We start from the raw sequence: 17,894 nt of genomic DNA, 5'->3' as shown, positions 1-17,894 counted from the left end.
TATTCCAAATATTACCATCTCTACTTGTGGTCCATAGAAACGACCATTAGTAAGGTCTGATTCATCCTTTCCCCATTCATCCACTCGCAGCGTAGCTCAATCCACAGCTGCCACAGCTGGAGAACCGTGTCTCAGATGATGTGTTCCAGCTTGCCTCACAACCAGTGTGGGCTGGCTTTCCTGCATTTCAGATAGATAATGTGCGTGTGGGAGCAGGAAAATGGGACTCTCAATGACACACATCTCAATGAGAACCCAAGCTCCTGTTGCTAGATGTGGGCGGAGACGTGATTGTTCTTGTGTCCATCTTCAGGGGTGACCGTTAAGAATCTCCAGGCCTTCCAAGTCCTGCAGAATGTGTTCCACAAAGCCAGTGACTCTGTCCTCTGTATGCAAGTTCTGTCGGCCATCAGGACCATGTGGGCCTGGAACTCCCGCAACTTCTTTCTGCTGGAGTGGACGCTGCAGCCCATCTCGCAGTTTGTGGAGATCGTGCCCCAGAAACCAGCTCCGGTGCAAGTGCAGTTCTTCCAGCTGCTGGAGGCCTTGGTGTTTGAGCTACACTACGTGCCGCACGAGATCCTGCGGAAGGTGCAGCGTCTGATCAAGGAGAGCCCCGTGCCGTCCTGTACCCTCGTGGCCCTACAGAGTGTTCTCCGGATTGCGGGCAGGGATTTGCTCTTCACTGACATCTTCCGCGACTCGGGGCTCCTGGGCCTGTTGCTGGCGCAGCTGCGGAAGCAAGCCAAGATCATGAGGAAGTCAGGTGCAGGGCTGGTGCCCCCAGAGGCAGGTGGATGGGCGGTGGGGGGGGCCGGTGTTAGTCCTACCTGGTCGGTGTGCCAAGCTGGCTGTCCTCTCCCATGTCACAGGGTGCCGGAGTCAGGGGATGGTTTATCAGTGTTCTTGGGACACCCGACACACGAGGGGCAGTAGCCTTCCATTGTTCCCCTTGAAGAGCCCGGTGCAGCGTTGCATAGGCTTCCAGGGCTAACAGCCTGATGGACCCTTAGCACTCAGCATCTCCTACCCTGGACACTGTCTGGGTAGGTAGATGCTGACAGCAGGGGCTGCTGGGTCTTCAGGGATGCAGAGGGAAGCAGGAATACAGAGAGGCTGAGGATCCTGGGAACCCGACAGGTTCTGCTGGGAGTGAGCAGGTTTGGCTTTGTCCTCTGTGCCATTGAGCAAGTGGTTTCCTGTTGGGACAAGGGATACTCTGACTTTGCTGGCCAGGCTCTTTCTCTGTGTCTGGGTCCTATCTTTATGGGCCCTGTAACCCCTGGGCAATCAATGCTTCCTTGTCCCTGCCTCAACCCTTGCTCACTAGGATCTTGTCCAGGTCATGGACAGAGGCCCAGGAGTGGGGCTGCCTCATGGTCTCACCATGCCCCACCCTGCTTTCTTCCCTGCATGGTGCTTGTGCTATCTTGCGGATACAAAGGAAGATGTGAAAAGCTTCCCCTTCTCCTGACATCCTCTGCTTAGTCTGGCGCAGGACGTTGGGATGCTGGAAGCTGACCTCTCACCTCTCCCTACCTTTCTCTCCTTTTTTCGGTGTTCCCCATCCCCTCTATAGTCACCGATAAGAGCTAAGGACTGTAACCTTGACCTGCTTTGAGAATTCAGCCTTCAACGAAGGTCTGTGTCCTGGGCCTCTCAAAGAGGCAGACTGTGTAGGACAGACTGCCTTGGCTGGGGTTCTGGCTATGTTAGCTACAAGCTGAGCATTTCTGGGCAGGGGACCTCAGGTCTAGGGTAGGCCTGATTCCTGCTGTATGGAGCGAGGCTCATCATGTCTACATAATAAATGTTGGGAGACTGAAATGAGATGCTGAAAACACCTGCTCCTGGGCCTGGTGTGCAAGTTTGTCCCTACGGGGCTGCAGCTCTGGTGTTCCTACATGGCAGACTGAGAGACCCTACAGGGGGAACATGGGCCCAACGTGCTCCCCAGGGTGCTTGCCCTAGGGCCAGAGCTGCCCCAGGGGGCCTGGTACTGCTAGGTGCCTCTGCCCACCACTCAGCAGTGTCTTGCCTTTCCATGCTGTTGCCCTCTTTGCCTTCCTTGCTTGGCCCACGGAGAATTCTGTGCACTGCCTCCTCGACTACTGTCTCTGTGTTAGCTGGGGATGCTTTATCAGCTGCCCAACATCCACTTTGTTTCTCAGTCCTTTGAGCTGTTTGTGAGTGACTGCACCCAGGCTTCCTCCGTGCTTTCTGTTGTTAAATGTATCTTCTTGTTTCTTAGAGGCTTCATCCTCTAGTTAATAAACTCCACTTCTGTTCATTCCCCAAGCACACATTAGGCTTCTGATTTGTGTCAAGCATTTTCCTGGCACTGGGGAATCTGTTCAGAAGGCCTGGTTTTGTGCTCATGGGCCCAGTGAGCCTCCTCTTTACCCATAATCTCACTCTTAAAGATTTATTTAACTTTCAAAGTAGAGTTTTACACACACACACACACACACACACACACACACACACACACACACACACACAGATTCCCATTTGCTGGTTTCACTCCCCAAATGACCACACACCAGGCTGGAGCCAGGAGCCAGCAGCTTCTTCTGGGTCTCCTACATGGATGCAGGGGTGTAAGTACTTGGGCCATCTTCTGCTGCTTTTTCAGGTGCATTAGCAGGGCACTGGAGCATAAATGGAACGGCCAGAACTTGAACTAGTGCCCATATGGGATGTCATAGGCCACAGCTTAATTTACTGCACTACGATGCCAGCCATACCCCTAGAATCCTTTGAATCTCTCCACAGCTCTGGTGTGAGCTGGCGGTCCTCCCTCCCAAGTGTGAATGTCCCACTGGGAAAATGAAGCAGGGGGAACTCCATGTATCATTTCTCATTTATGGCAATGCTTCTCAAAGAATTATTCCCAGGCCAACCCAACAGTGTCCCCTGTATCTTGTTGGAAATGCAAGATATAGGATCTCCCCCAAGACATACGAAGGCAGAAGCTCTGGGATGGGGATCTGGATTTGAAAAACCCATCAGCCAGCAGCTGCTGCTGGGCTCATACTGGAGAAACCACAGCTGCGGGCACATGGTAGAGTTCTCTCACGACCTGGGATGGTGCATTGTCTCATGGTGGAAGCATTGAACTCACGTCTCCCCAAGAACCTAGACAACCTCCCCCGAGCCACAGGTTTAGGAGTCAGCCCACGACACTTCATGTTTGTTGTTGGTTCTTCAACATGGCAGGAAACAGAGAGTCCAGTCTTGGCATTCAGGATCCGGAACGAGAACTCACTTGTGTGATGCTGAACGTTGTGGTCGCACTTCTGAAAGGCTCTGTTCGGAACGCAGGTAAGGAGGCTCCAGTTTTGTCTTGCCTTTGCTTAGAAAGATATGGGCTCTTTCCTGGGGACCCGGAAGGCTGCTGCAAGGTTGGCTGCAAGGGATAGCCAGTACCACGCAGGGGCTAAGCTCCATTTGTTGGTGGATGCTCAGAGAACACCAGGACCTTGGTAGACACCTGAGGTGGTGCTGGTTACTTCGTCGTTGTCTTCTTTTTCTTCCTCTTTTTTTTTTAAATTGTAGATTTATTTTTTTATTGGAAAGTCAGCTATACAGAGAGGAGGAGAGAGGAGTATCTTCTGTTTGTTGATTTACGCCCCATGCGGCCACAATGGCTGGAGCCGAGACGATTCGAAGCCAGGATCCCAAAGTCTCTTCGGTCTTCCATGCAGGTGCAGGGTCCCAAAGCTTTGAGCCGTGCTCGACTGCTTTCCCAGGCCACAAGCAGGGAGCTGGATGGGAAGCAGGGCTGCCAGAACATGAACTGGCGCCCATGTGAGATCCCAGCACATGCAAGGCCAGGACTTTAGCCACTAGACTACTGCGCTGGGCCCAGTGCTGTTTACCTCTAAGACTGTTGAATCCAGTCAGAGAGCCAAGAGGCTATGCTCCAGCTAGTGTTGTCCAAATGCGTGAGACCAGATGGTCCCCTTCTGGTGTTTTCTAGCAAAATCTGTAGAGATCCCATTGCAATGACCATAATCCTTTCAGAAATTTAGATCCTAAGCAAAAGACATAGCAGAGCCAGCTAGTCATTTATAAGAAATGTAATTTGATGTACAGCCAGACCGCGCTGTCCTCAGAAGCTCCTTCCAGACAAAATGTTTCAATTTCCTGGGTCATGTGACTGTAAGGTTTTTAAAGAATTATGCATTATATATATACACACACACACATGTATCTGTGTATTATGTAGCAAACTTATCAGCAAAGCCATAGGGGTGGGCATGGGGATTTGGCCATCTTTATCTGAAGTTTCATAGATGAATTCTATCAAATGTCAAAGGTTGATCATTTCATGCTTGCAAAAGGAGCATGTCTACTTGTTTTCTGTAAGAATTGTGACAGGGGTTTGCAGGAAAAGCAAGGGAGAGGTAGATCTAGTCAAAACTTGACTGTACATGCGTCTTGAGAATATTTCTATTATCTTCTATGGAGAGATCTGTGTCAAAAGACTTAGTTTAAACAGGATTCTCAACTGAACTGTTTTTTTTTATTTTCCTCATCTCATTTAACCAAGGGTGAGGCTTACAGAGAACTTTAAGAAAAAGCTTTCCTTGAGATTAAAACTAAGGTGCTGAATCCCCCTCCCAGGACCCCTGCCCTTGCTCTGGCCCCACACTGTCCATCTGTCCCACAGTTGTCCTAAAGGACCATGGCATGGTGCCCTTCATCAAGATCTTCCTGGACGATGAGAGCTACCGGGCGGCTTCGCTCAGCATCTTGGAACAGCTGTCAGTCATCAACGCCGAGGAGTACATGAGCATCATCGTGGGTGCCCTGTGCTCATCCACTCAAGGGGAGCTGCAGCTGAAACTGGACCTGCTCAAGGTGAAGCCCAAGCCTCCTCTGGGATTGGCTTTCCCTTGGATAGGAACCAAGCATCCCACACTTGTCACCTGATTGGCCACTGCGTTGGATAACGACAGATCCTATCCCCCAATAGCTGGTCATGTTGGGGATTTCTTTCTGGTTTTTAGTTCATTCAATGATCTGAGATTGTCCCTGGGGACAGCTGTCACCTGGGCGTCTTACTCAGCCAGCAGATCAGAGGAGAGAGGCCAGGAGGAACTGCACAAGGCATTGTTTAAGTCCAGAACTGGCACGTACTAACTTCTACAGAACCCTGAATCTGAGCTACTTGTATGCAAGGAGTGATGGGAAATGCAGCCCTTCACTAGGCAGCTAGTTGACTTAATCAGGGTCTTTTGGGCATCTCGCAGTGGCTGGGTTTGATGCAGCAGAGCAAGACACAGCTTTTGGCGCTGGGAGCCCATAGACTTATGCTAATAGTGCGAACCAGGGTCTACTGTGGGAGTAGAAAACTAGGAGAGATTGTTGCTTTCTTTCCTGCTGGAGGGAGGCTCACAGAGGGGAGAATGGGAGAGCCAGAGAAGGAAACCAAGGGTGCTCAGATCTGTGGGACCACTGGGTGCAGAAGAACAAGTGAGATTAGGCTGTAGCATGTGAGTGACGGAGAAAAGTATATACTTCTGCAGGATTGTGAGTAATCATCAAAAGCCCTCAAAATACTCGACCGAATATAATGAATATCATCCCTCTCGTTCGCTCTGCCCTACATCAGTCACACTTTTAGAGATTCTCTGTACTTTGTGTTACACCATTTGAAGAAAGAGTGGCAGAAGGCCAACATCTTCCCGCAGGGAGCTTACTCTGGGACTTCTTGTGTGCAAAACGACTTGACTGCCCACAGCATATTTTTGTGGCATTGGCAAATCCCACGTATTGATGAGTTAGTGAAGCTCCAGGGCTGGCATGGTGTGTTATCAGGCTAATACTCTGCCTGCGGTGCCAGCATCCCATACAGTCACCCATTCAAGTCTGGGCTGCTCCACTTCTGATCCAGCTTCCTGCTAACATGCTTGGAAAAGCAGAGGAGGAAGGTCGAAGTCCTTGGACTCTTGTGCCCATGTGGGAGACATGGTGGAAACTCCTGACTCCTGGCTTCAGATCAGCCCAACTCTGACCATCGTGACCATTTAGGATGTAAACCAGTGGATGGAAGAATGTCTTTGTGTCTGTTTCTCCCCACCCTCTCTGTAACTCTGACTTGTGAGTAAAGTAAATAAATTTTTGCATAAGTAAAATTCCTCTGACTCCCCAGATTACATAACTATCAACCTAACTCACTTATTTGTCAATATCTCTGTTCAAATTGGTTTATACTATTTTTTTCTTTCTTTCATTTCTAAAAGATTATTTGTTTGAAAGGCAGAGTTACAGAGAGAAGAGAGAGAGAGATTCTTTCATCAACTGGTGCAATTCTTAGAGCTGAACGAGTTTTTTTAAGATTTATTTATTTTTATTACAAAGTCAGATATACAGAGAGAAGGAGAAACAGAGAGGAAGATCTTCTGTCCAATGATTCACTCCCCAAGTGACCACAATGGCCAGTGCTGTGCCGATCCGGAGCCAGGAGCCAGGAACGTCTTCCAGGTCTCCCACATGGGTGCAGGGTCCTAAGGCTTTGGGCCGTCCTCGACTGCTTTCCCAGGCCACAAGCAGGGAGCTGGATGGGAAGTGGAGCTTCCGGGATTAGAACCAGCACCCATATGGGATCCTAGCGTGTTCAAGGCGAGGACTTTAGCTGCTAGGCTACTGCGCCAGGCCCGAGCTGAATGAGTTTGAAGTTAGGATCCATGAAGCTTCTTCTCGGTCTTGCATGTGGGTTCAGCGGGGCAAGGATGTTTGCCATTTTCTGCTAATTTCCCAGGCCATTAGCTGGATCAAAAGTGGAGCAGCAGGTCTTGACATGGGATACTGGCATTGCAGTTAGTGGCTGAAACCAACTGGCCACAACACTGTCCCTGTTGTGGTTCAGTCTTCAAATAAAACACAGGTACTTCAAAAGTTAGTAGAAAGTAGAATGGACATAAGTTTATTTTGGTGCAAAAAAAAAAAAAAAAGAAAAGAAAAGAAATCTAGATTTACTTTTGCTATAACAAACTTCTGGTCTTAACAGATGAGTGTCCATAGAGATTTGTTGACTAACCTAGCATCCTACAGCCGGTAAGTGGCAAGGTGGAATTTCACTTGACCACGGCAGCTAAAAATCGAATGGTCTTTGCCACGTTCCCTGTAGCATCCCATATGTCTCCATTCAGTTTGATTTGTGCGTTTTGATCGGAGCAGGAATGCAGCACCGTGGTTATCAAGAATTGGGATTTTCAGGGGACCAGGAGCTGTTTCTGGCGTTGCCATGGTGAACATCAGAGAGACCCCAGAGAGGAAAGCTTTGCTTCGTGGGGAGGGAAGAAGCATTTTTGTGTTCAATATTGAGAAGAGTGTTCTGTGCTCCTGGAAAGTTGGTCTTGTTGACTCTGGAGCCCAGAGGCATTTTATTGGAGTGTCAGCCCTGGGGTAATAGGATTGTGCCTCCAGAATTAGCAGCGGAAGGCCATTATGGTGTTTTACAGATTCAATATCATTTCAGAGCCACACAATCAAGAGATCCCGTAAGGACGAATACTTGGAGAGCTTATTTAACAAAGTCATAGCTAGCTCCCATGGGCCATCTTCTCCCTGGATGCCAAGTCACAGCTGGGCAATGGAGAGGTCTGGGGGGTGGGCAGGCGGCTGCCACTGTCCCGTGGGAAGGGACGGTTGCCGCTGACTTACAGGAGGAATTGCAAATGCTGGCTGGGATCTGATGCCTGTGAGATCCCTTTAGCCCCCTTGGCTCTTTGGCAACAAAGATGTAAGACAAGCTGTTTCCGGCCGCATCTCTCATTTTAGATGTTCAGAGCTGCTCCTGCCTGCAGGTTTTGTGTTGACAAAATGGGTCCAATGTAGGAAGAGGGGGACACGTGGGAGTGAGGCAAGAAGAAATGGAGTCCCCCCGATCCCTGATAAAGGGTAACCATCCCAAATGATTGGCAGCCAGCACCCAGGGGTCTAGTTAACTGGATCACACTGTGGAGTCCCAGTGTCCCGTCCCCGTGCCAGCCACCTCTGGGGGAGACCAGCCAAGAACAGTCATTTCCCAAATCCAGTGGCACTTCCCCCCAACAACACAAAAGCGTATGAGACTTCACCTGCTAATTCTGGCAAATGATAACTGAGTTAAGGACTAATGTAAGCAAATGAATTTCCTCTCTGTGGCCAGGGGGACCGTGATTGGGTTATGCACAAATTCAGATTGATTTGCTAATATACATTTAGCTGTTCAACTCTAAGTTTAATCGTATTACCTCACCGGTCTTCCAGCATGACACATGGAAAATTATGAGGAATAACAAATAATAGAATGTGAAATAAATCCTGTTAGTTGTAACGTAGTTAGCGCTTTGCTGCAGGCATCCATTTTATAGATCCAAGCTAGAGGAATACTAACTCCGAGACGATGACATGCTAACTGAGTTAAGGACGAGCAAATGTGCTTAACGCTGACCTTTCTTGAAATGTGTCAACCCTAGCCTGATTACTTTGACTTCGGCTGATTGAATTTACTCCCTTCCGTGGACTCGAAGGCCTCGGTGATGCATTAGCAGGCAAAGTTGAATGACAGTAATGGAGACCCTCCTCCTAGGCTCTGGGTTCCTGACAAATCGCTTCCCGAAGTCGCCAAGTATTTATTTTCCTTTATGATAGAAATGTTTCTCTTTAGTTGCTATGAAATTAAGCCTTTGTAATTGGGTTTTGCACTCTTTACTTTATGACTCTGCAAATATGAGATTAACCCCATCCTAAGAAATAATAGAAGCAGTCTACGTTCTAATGAGATTACCCCCATTTTAGATAATGACTCTGAATTTAATAAATCAAACAAAGCAACAATTAAGGACAGCCATTCCCCCGCTCCTCCCCCGCCCCACAGGAGAAAAATGGCCGGCAAGGGATTACAAGTGGTGGACCCTCTGAGAGACGGGCCACAGTGAAGGCTGCTGCTGCTGGATTGCTTCTTTTCCTAACACAGGCCCCTAACTCTCCTAGAATGACAGCGTGGTTTTGCGCAGTGTCTGGCAGCAAGTTGGATAGTTAGATCCTAAAGCAAAGAGGAGGTTCAAGTTCATCGAGAGCTCAGACCATTGCTTACAGTCTCGTTATGTTTGGTTTTCCTGCCACTCCTGTTTCAGTATTTGTCTGGTCATGCGCCCCATCATTCACCCAACAGTTTTCATTCATTGCTTCCCCTCCACCTTCAACAAAGCTCGAAGGGCTTTTAGCCGCTAAACACAGGCACATGCATGGAGATGGCTTAACGTCCGCAAGCTCAAGATTTCCACAAGTGTTTGTGATTGTCTCATTTTTTGTCCTGTACATCCCATGATCAGGGGCAAGGTCAGGTTGAACAGGTGGGACGCCTGCGGGGCCCCTCACTGGCACGGAACCTTGTGTGTGATCAGTGGGGAGGAAGTGGCTGGAAGCGCCCACACCCATGTTGGGATCAGAATGTGTTTGTGGGGAGTAAGTTGCTCCATGAGGCTGCCACACCTTCACTGAGCCTGCCCCGCTTCTCTTGGCTGCAGGCAGGGTGAGGGGCCAGGTGGCCACAGGAGGCAGGCTTTGCTTAGTCTACACCACGAGCTTTCACACTTGTGGAGGGCCAACATTCTGGGAGAAACGTGCGCCAGCCATGGCCTTGCTTGTCATCTGCAAACATCGCTCTCTCCTGGACACTGAGAAGCTTCCAGACATTGTCAGGTCACATCCTTACCCAGGAGAAGAGCGTAGTGTCATTGGTAATTTTCAAAAATGTATTTCAGGGGCCAGTGTGGTTGTTCAACAGGCTAATCCTCCACCTGCAAGTGACAACATCCCACATGGGTGCTAGTTCTAGTCCTGGCTGGTCTAGTTCTAATGCAGCCCCCTGCTTATAGCCTGGGAAAGCATCAGAGGATGGCTCAGAGCCTTGGGACCTGGAAGAAACTCCTGGCTTCTATTCAGCTCAGCTGTAGCTATAGCAGCCATTTGGGGGCTGAACCAGTGCATGAGAGCTTTTTCTTTCTGTTTCTCCTTCTCACTGAGGATCTGCATTTCAAATAAAAATAAATAAATCTTTTAAGACATGTATTTGAGAGGCAGAGATACACACGGGGAGAAAGAAAAGAAGAGGCAGAGAGAGACATGGCTATCTCCCAGCCACTGGTTCGCTCCCCAGATGCCTGCAGGCTGAGGCTAGGCCGGGAGGAATCTCCATCTGTGCCCTCCCTGTAGGTGGAAGGGGCCCATTTGTCTGGGCCGTTCTGCTGCCTCGCAGAGTCTGCCTGGGCGGGAACCTAGAGTCGGGAGCCTAACTGGAAACTGAATTTAGGTGGACAGCATCTATAGATAGGATCCAGACATCTTAACTACTAGGCCAAATGCCTGGCCCTACTTAATTTTTAACAACTGGGAAAAGATCAGTTTGAAGGATTTAGGTTGATCTATTTTAAACACATCTGAGGTCTTGTGTAGTTACTACAGTCTTTGCTGTTTGTTTGAACAATTTCTCCCCAGATGGTAGATGGGGCCATGGGAGTCTTTTTATAGCTCTGTGGCCACCTGAACTAGGTGACATTCACAGTTCACAATGATCCTGTGTTCTGCCTCCATTGTGCCGCTCATGGCTTACCAAGCAGCATGGGGTTCTTTTAAGACTGATTGGTTTGAAACGCAGAGCAACAGAGAGACAGAAGGAGCGACAGATACAAAGACCTTCCATCCACTGCTTCATTTCCCCCCAGTGACTGCAACAGCCTGGCCTGAGCCAGGCTTCATGTAGCCAGAATCCAGGCACTCCATCTGGGTCTCCCACATGGGTGGCAGGAGCCCAGCACTTGGGCCATCCCCTGCTGCCTTCCCAGGAGCATTTGCAGAGGGCTGGATCAGAGGTGGAGCAGTCGGGACTGGAACTGACATTCCCATGTATGATGCCCATGTTGTATGCAGTAAGTTAACCTGCACCACAACCCCGGCCCCAGTTTGTTTTGGTTTTTGGGGTTTTTTTTGTAGAGGACTCCAAAGTCAGAGAACAAAATCCAGAACAGATACCCACTATTTCTTTCAACTAATCACTGGTTTTAAAAGTAAGGGTGCATGCGTTTTGCAGTTGAGGCTGAAGAGTGGCCTTTCTCTCCCAAAGCCTGGGGCTTCCTGTTGACTAGTTAGCCTGCACCTTTAGCAAGTGCCTATTCACTTTTTCTGTGAGTGCTTTGCAATCCAGTCCTTCTCCTCCTTTTCAGAACACATTGCCAGCTTTGTGTGGTTAGCACCATTGGTGATTTCTCTTCGCCCCACAAGCTGTCACTGTCTCACACCAGGTTTTAAATAGATACACTGTATTTTCTCTTTTCCTTTAATAAGTGCACTCATGTTTGCCCAGAGAGGAAGATGAGCAGTAACAAACTGGTGCTATGTGAATTTCACAGTGCATCCGCCACTCACAGTTGGGAGTCTGTTGCTAAGCCCAGGTGTGTTCCACGGCTGCTCATGCTGAGCTTCCTGAGCTTGTGGAACTCCAGGACAACTGGGACAGTTTTCAAGTCACTGCCCTCGAGTGTGAGGAGAGTCGTGATTTAGGGAGCTGGAGAGGGCAGTGTGAGCACTCATTCCAGAGAGGAGGAGAGGGAGTGAGACAGGGATCAGAGAAGGCTTTCTGGAGTAAGACAGTCAAGTGACCCCTAGGATGGCCATTTGAAGGCTGGCACTGTGGGCAACCTAGCTATAAAGCTAAGATGACCAGTACGGGCCTTCCACCCTTCGTGAAGCTCTTGGCCAAGTACAGGGCGTGATGTGTGGGGTGCTCGGGCAAGTTCACTGGCCACCTTGAGTTGATTTTTATTTTTTTCTGTTGGATTTTTCAGTCTTTGCTCCGGATCCTGGAGACCCCCAAGGGTCGCGCTGCCTTCAGAGTCTCCAGCGGGTTTAACGGGCTGCTGTCTCTGCTCTCCGACTTAGAGGGCTCCCTTCAGGAGCCCCCGCTGCAGACATGGGGGGCTGTGTCTCCCCGGCAGACACTGGAGTTGGTGTTGCATACCCTGTGTGCCGTGTCTGCAGCCCTGCACCTGGACCCTGTCAACAGCGACTTCTTCAGGAGAAACAGCCTCTTTGAGAAGCTGGCCGAGGACCTCTGCTTGCTGGGCTGCTTCGGGGCTCCAGAGGAAGAGGGGGTCCCTCGGCATTCCCGGGGTGACACTGTCAAGGCCAGACCATTTGCAGATTTTCTGAGTGCTGCCTTTTCGCCAGAATGGGGGGGGGGGGGGATATTAAAAAAAAAAAAAAAAAAATAATAATATATAACAAAAAAAAAAAAAAAACCAAAATATATATATAAATAAATATATTGGGGGGGGGGGGGGGGTTTTTTTGGGGTTTTTTTTTTTTTTTTTTTTTTTTGGGTTGGGGGTTTTTTTTTTTTTTTTTTTTTTTTTTTTTTGGGGGGGGGGGGGGGGGTTTTGGTTGTATGGGGTGTTTTTTAAATAAAAGAAATAAAAGATTAGGAAAGAATTGAAGAGGATGGAGTATATGATGATATATAATAAGAGATTAAGGTTTAGAGTTAGGATTTAATTATGTGTTGTTTAAAGGGTAAAAATAGGATTAGGATTGAATGGGTATTTAATGGTATGGATGTGAGGGAGGAATGAGGATGGGTTAATATAGAATTTAGATGAAAATTTGAGGTATAAAATTTAAAATGAAGATATAATGAAGTGGGAGTAATTGAGATTAGAGGAAAATTGTGGATGGTGTGATTTTCTTAGCTTTAAGTGCACTTGCCTATCTGAGAGCTGGCAGAAAATTCAGTCTGATCAATGCAGTTGGAGAATGTTTGCAGGCTACTCAGAACCAAGGGCACAAATCAACTGATAAATTTGCTTTCTATTCTGGTGCCTTCTATGCTCCCGGGAGCCTGCAGCAGACCTTCCTGGGTGTGGGTGGGTGGGTGGGGGGCGGGATTTTGCCTTCTGGGGTCTTGTCTCTTCCCCAGGACCAAGTCAGGCTTGGGAATTAAGCGTCTGACAGTCCACCAGTGGGACTGTGTTCTTTCCTGCTGACTCCACTCCCCCTAACAAAGGCACCTGCTGCTCTGACTTCGGAAGCCACACCCTTTAGTGGGGGCAGACTTAGGAAATAACCTTTTCCTTTCACTTGTGTAACACAGAAGTAACGGCACAGTCATGCCCCCAAAGGCCTGTAGTGGGGTGTGAAGGGGCAACAACAGGACACGGCAGTCATCACCGTGGTCTGTTTTCATTCCTCCAATGCAGAAATGGCAAAAGACTCATATTCCAATGTGTGTCATGTCTGTTCTTATCCAGCGAGAGTTCTCACTGCTAGAATTTCTGTGCTGGAGACTGACAGTGGAAGGCATGGACCTTCAACCTCCACATCTGAAGAGGGCGTTTCAGTTTGCTTCACTTGTAAATCTGAGTAATTCATAGGTTTCCTGAACTTGCAATCCTGCACAAGTCAACTCTTTCTTGATCTATATGTTGCTGAGTTAGATGAGCTGTTTCTATTGTTTAATTAAAAAGAAAAACATTTATTCACTTGAGAGGCAAAGTTACAGAGAGAAAGGGGAGAGTGAGCAAGTGAGAGAGATCTTCCATCTGCCGGTTCAGTCTTCAAACGGCCATAATCCTATTAGAGTGGGGCCAATCTGAAGCCAGGAGCATCCTCTGGATCTGCCATGGGATGCAGAGACCCAAGTACCTGGACTGTTCTTCACTACTTTACCAGGAGCTGGGAGCCAGAAAGTGGGGCAACAGGGACATGAACGGGCACTCATATAGGGTCCTGGTGCCACAGTGGCTGCTTTACAGCTATGCCACAACACCAGTTCCAGTGAGCTTTTTAAAAATAGTCTGTTTGTTTGTTTATTTATTTATTTATTGTCATCTTATGATACAGTTCCATAGGTTCCTGGTATTTCCCTTATCCCAACCCCAATTCCTCCAACCCCCCCACACACACCTAGTTGTTCTACATCATTACTAACGTATAATTCTTCATACACAATCATATGTCCATCATTGTGGGCATGGACAATGGCAGAGAGTCCAGCATCCTATTGTCAAGATATAGTAAACAGTTTCATTGTAAGTCCATCTTAGTCTGGAAGCAGAAATGCATACTACATTGTATCCTCACATCTAGATATGTTAGTCTCCATCTCAAATGAAAAGTCATAATACAAAATCAAAAATAGAAAGTTACAATGCCCAAAAGTTAAATAACATGTTACTAGATATGACAGTCTTCATTACACAGCTACTATACATCCCCTTAAATGAAAAGCCACAAAACAAAATCAATACCAGGAAGAAAAAAGAAATTAACAACACCATGAAGTTAAACAACACGCTACTAAATGATTAACGTGTAGCTGAAGAAATGAAAATTAAGAACCTTCTTGCAGAAAATGATGCTACTGTATGATCTATGAGTCATTGAAGAATTTAATCATAAGAAAGTGTTTTGAAGAGATGAAACATACAGATAACATCGAAACCCATGCGATATAGTTTCCACTGATTTTTGTTGGTGAACTGTGTCTCTTCTAAACAACAAATAGATGGGCTTTGTTTTTTAATCCAGTCTACTAATTCTATGACGTTTGATTGAGCTTAAGCCATTTGCATTTAGGGTTAATGTATATGGGAGGTACTTTGGTCCTGTCATTTTAAGAATTGGTTGTTCAATGGTTTAGTCTTCTGTTATCGTTTTACTGGGATGTTCTTTCCATTTGCCTTTGGTTTTGTTTGGTGCTATTCCTTTTCTTTGTCAAGAGAACATCTTGAAGTATCATGTGTAGAGCAGGTTTGAAAGAGGCAAATTCTTTTAACTTTTCTTTACTGTGGAAGAATTTTATTTCATTTTCAAAGACAAAAGAAAACTTTGCTGGATATGTTATCTAAAGCCGGCAATTTTTTTTTTCTTTTAGAATCTGGAATATGTCACTCCGTTCTCTTCTAGCCTGTAGAGTTTCCTTTGAGGGATCTCCTGTGCGTTTAATTGGCATTCCTTTAACTATCAATTGATTTTTTTCACATGCACATTTCAAGATCTTTTTCTTATGTTCGATTGAAGAGAGCTAAATGATCATGTGTCTTGGTGAAGATCGCTTTTGATCAGGCCTGTAGGGAGTTCTGTGCCCCTCCTGGATCTTGTTTCCCAATTCTTTCTCTAGATTAGGGAAATTTTCCTTTATTATTTCATTAAATATATTTGTAAAACCAGTTTCTCTTTCTGCACCTTCTGGGACTCCCATAACTCTTATATTTAGCCTCTTAATAGTGTCTTTCAATTCTTGAATACTTTTTTTGGCCTGACTCACCTCTGCTTTTAGCTTTTTGTTTGCTTCTCCCTGATGGCAGGAAATACCTTCCAATTCTGAGATTCTTTCTTCTGCTTGCTTCATTCTATTTTGGAGACTCTCAACTATATTTTTAATTTGCGCTACTGTTTTTTTTTGACAAATTATAAGATTTTATATTTTGCTGATTGAATATGATATTGGGAGAATCACATCATTTTCATTTATTCATATCATATTATTATAGAATTTTTTTTTTTGGAAAGGCGGATATACAGAGAGCAGAGACAGAGAGGAAGATCTTCCATCTGATGGTTCACTCCCCAGGCGGCCGCAACGGCTGGAGCTGAACCAATCCGAAGCCAGGAGCCTCTTCCGGGTCTCCCATGCGGGTGCAGAGTCCCAAGGTTTTGGGCCGTCCTCAACTGCTTTCCCAGGCCACAGGCTGGGAGCTGGATGGGAAGCGGGGCTGCCGGGATTAGAACCAGCGCCCATATGGGATCCTGGTGCGTGCAAGACAAGGACCTTAACCACTGTGCCATCGTGCCAGGCCCAACGCTACTGTGTTCTTAATTTCGGATACATCAGCCTTGATTTGCTTTATTGCTGCTATTGCTTGTGTAAAATATTCCTTAAATTCTTTGAGCTCTTGTATGTGCTTCTCGTTGTTGATTAGAAGCTTGAAAATGAGTTTTATGAATTCTGTGTGCCCTATTTTCTCGATGTCTTCCTCAATTAACTCTGATGTTGGCATAGGGTTTTGCTCCTTTGCAGGGGAGTTTTCAGTAATATTCATTGTGCCTCTGTCTCTTCTTTTGCTCTTGGTCATTGTACTTCTGGTTAGCAGAGTCTTCTCCTTGGGGCAGGTTTCTAAGCTGTGTTACCTACAGGTCTGCAGTTCGATTTTACTTACTGCAGTTGGCACACAACTCTTTGCTTGTAGCCACTTGTGCCACTCCCTCCAGCAAGTTCCAGTTCTGGGTTTTTTTTTTTTTTTAAAGATTTATTTGTTTTTATTACAAAGTCAGATATACAGAGAGGAGGAAAGACAGAGATAGAAGATCTTCCGTCCAATGATTCACTCCTCAAGTGACTGCAACGGCTGGTGCTGTGCCTGTGCCGAACCGGAGCCAGGAGCCAGGAACGTCTTCCAGGTCTCCCATGCAGGTGCAGGGTCCCAAGGCTTTGGGCCGTCCTCGACTGCTTTCCCAGGCCACAAGCAGGGAACTGGATGGGAAGTGGAGCTGCCGGGATTAGAACCGGTGCCCATATGGGATCCTGGGGCGCGTTTAAGACGAGGACTTTAGCCCCTAGGCCATGCCGCCGGGCCCCTAGGTCTGGGTTCTTATGTTAGATTTGCACTGTGGTCTCCACAGCCAGCTCCTGGCTCACCACTTTCCACCTCCTGTGATACTGTGCTGAGGCTGCACCATTGTCTCTGCAACCTTTCTCCCACTTCCAGTTGGAGCAGGTCCCAAGATTAGGGAGACACCACGTGTCATATATACCTAGTTTGTTGGTGGTGCTGATCTTGCCGGAACCTGTTGGCCGTTAGGTCTGGGTGCCACACGGACCTATTTTGACCTGTACAATGTCACAGTCGGTATTATTTTCCTGTGGGAGCATTTCAATCCACAAAACTCGGTGAGTTCTCGCGAGCTCAGCACATGCGCAGTTCACTGTTGTCCCGGCAGTCCTAAAGCATTTGCCACAGTCCGCAAAACGGCGCCTGACGTACCAGCGCTACAGTTCTTGATCTGCTGGCCGTCAGGTCTGAGCGCTACCCGGACCTGCCCCGGGTGGAACCTTTAGAATGCCACGTTGCTGCAGTTCACTGCGTCAGAAATGAGTTCACTCCCAGCTCAGTGTATGCTCAGTCCTTTCCCTTGCCCTTTCCTCCTTACGCAAAATGGGGCCCAACTCGGCTCTAGGGGGCTGACTGGGCTGTGAAATCCACCCTGTTCTCGCACTGTCCGTCTGGGATCTGCTGCTCTGTCTCTGCTCCTGGTCAAATCAAACGGACCAGCAGGATGGACAGTTCCCCGTCTGGGTTCACCTCCCAAGCTCCCAGTGAAAGTCCCTTCCCACCTGGTTGCTGGTGAACTTCTGGCTGCTGGTGGAGTTCAGATCGCCGTTAGCTGAATGCCGCTGGAATATTGGTCACTGCGACACCACACCGCTGTGCCCGCTGCTTTCCTGTGTCTGTCAGTCTCCAGGTACCCCTCTGCTGTTGTTCTGTCCTCTCCTATTTCCTGGAATGTGTCCTCTGTCCTTCATCCTGATTAAATATTTCTCCATCCGTTTAAATGTGTCCTTACCCTATTTTGCCATCTTGATTCTCCCTACCCAGTGAGTTTTTTTTTTTTTTAAAGAGGGATTTTTGAAGGTGTGTTTATCGGAGAACCTTTCACGTTCTTTGCTGGACTGTAAATTTATGTCCTTCTCATCATGCAAATTGGTAGAGTTCCTCATTTGTTCTCCAGAAGAGTTTATGTAAAGATGGTGTGTCTTTTTTAGTCACGTCGTAGGAACGTGCCAATAAGACCCCAGGAGTTCTGGCGTGTTCTTGGAGATTTAGTGTCCTGAGTCTAAATTTCTG

General features: G+C 47.5%; 1 protein-coding gene across 1 annotated transcript in view; it reads left to right on the top strand.

Annotated features, from left to right (window-relative positions):
* Positions 1 to 17,894, top strand: part of WDFY4 (WDFY family member 4) — a 227,979-nt gene that overhangs the window by 40,389 nt on the left and 169,696 nt on the right. Inside the window, exons 9-13 of the mRNA XM_040970385.1 lie at positions 314 to 766; positions 3,220 to 3,324; positions 4,676 to 4,866; positions 11,841 to 12,217; positions 13,142 to 13,183. Coding sequence (XP_040826319.1) covers positions 314 to 766; positions 3,220 to 3,324; positions 4,676 to 4,866; positions 11,841 to 12,217; positions 13,142 to 13,183 — 1,168 coding nt within the window. The remainder of the gene's footprint in view (positions 1 to 313; positions 767 to 3,219; positions 3,325 to 4,675; positions 4,867 to 11,840; positions 12,218 to 13,141; positions 13,184 to 17,894) is intronic.

Source organism: Ochotona curzoniae, unplaced genomic scaffold (assembly GCF_017591425.1).
Source record: "Ochotona curzoniae isolate NIBS_2020 unplaced genomic scaffold, NIBS_Ocur_1.0 scaffold_4763, whole genome shotgun sequence".
In the NCBI taxonomy this organism is placed as follows: domain Eukaryota; kingdom Metazoa; phylum Chordata; class Mammalia; order Lagomorpha; family Ochotonidae; genus Ochotona; species Ochotona curzoniae.
This window is presented reverse-complemented; position numbering and strand designations above follow the sequence as displayed.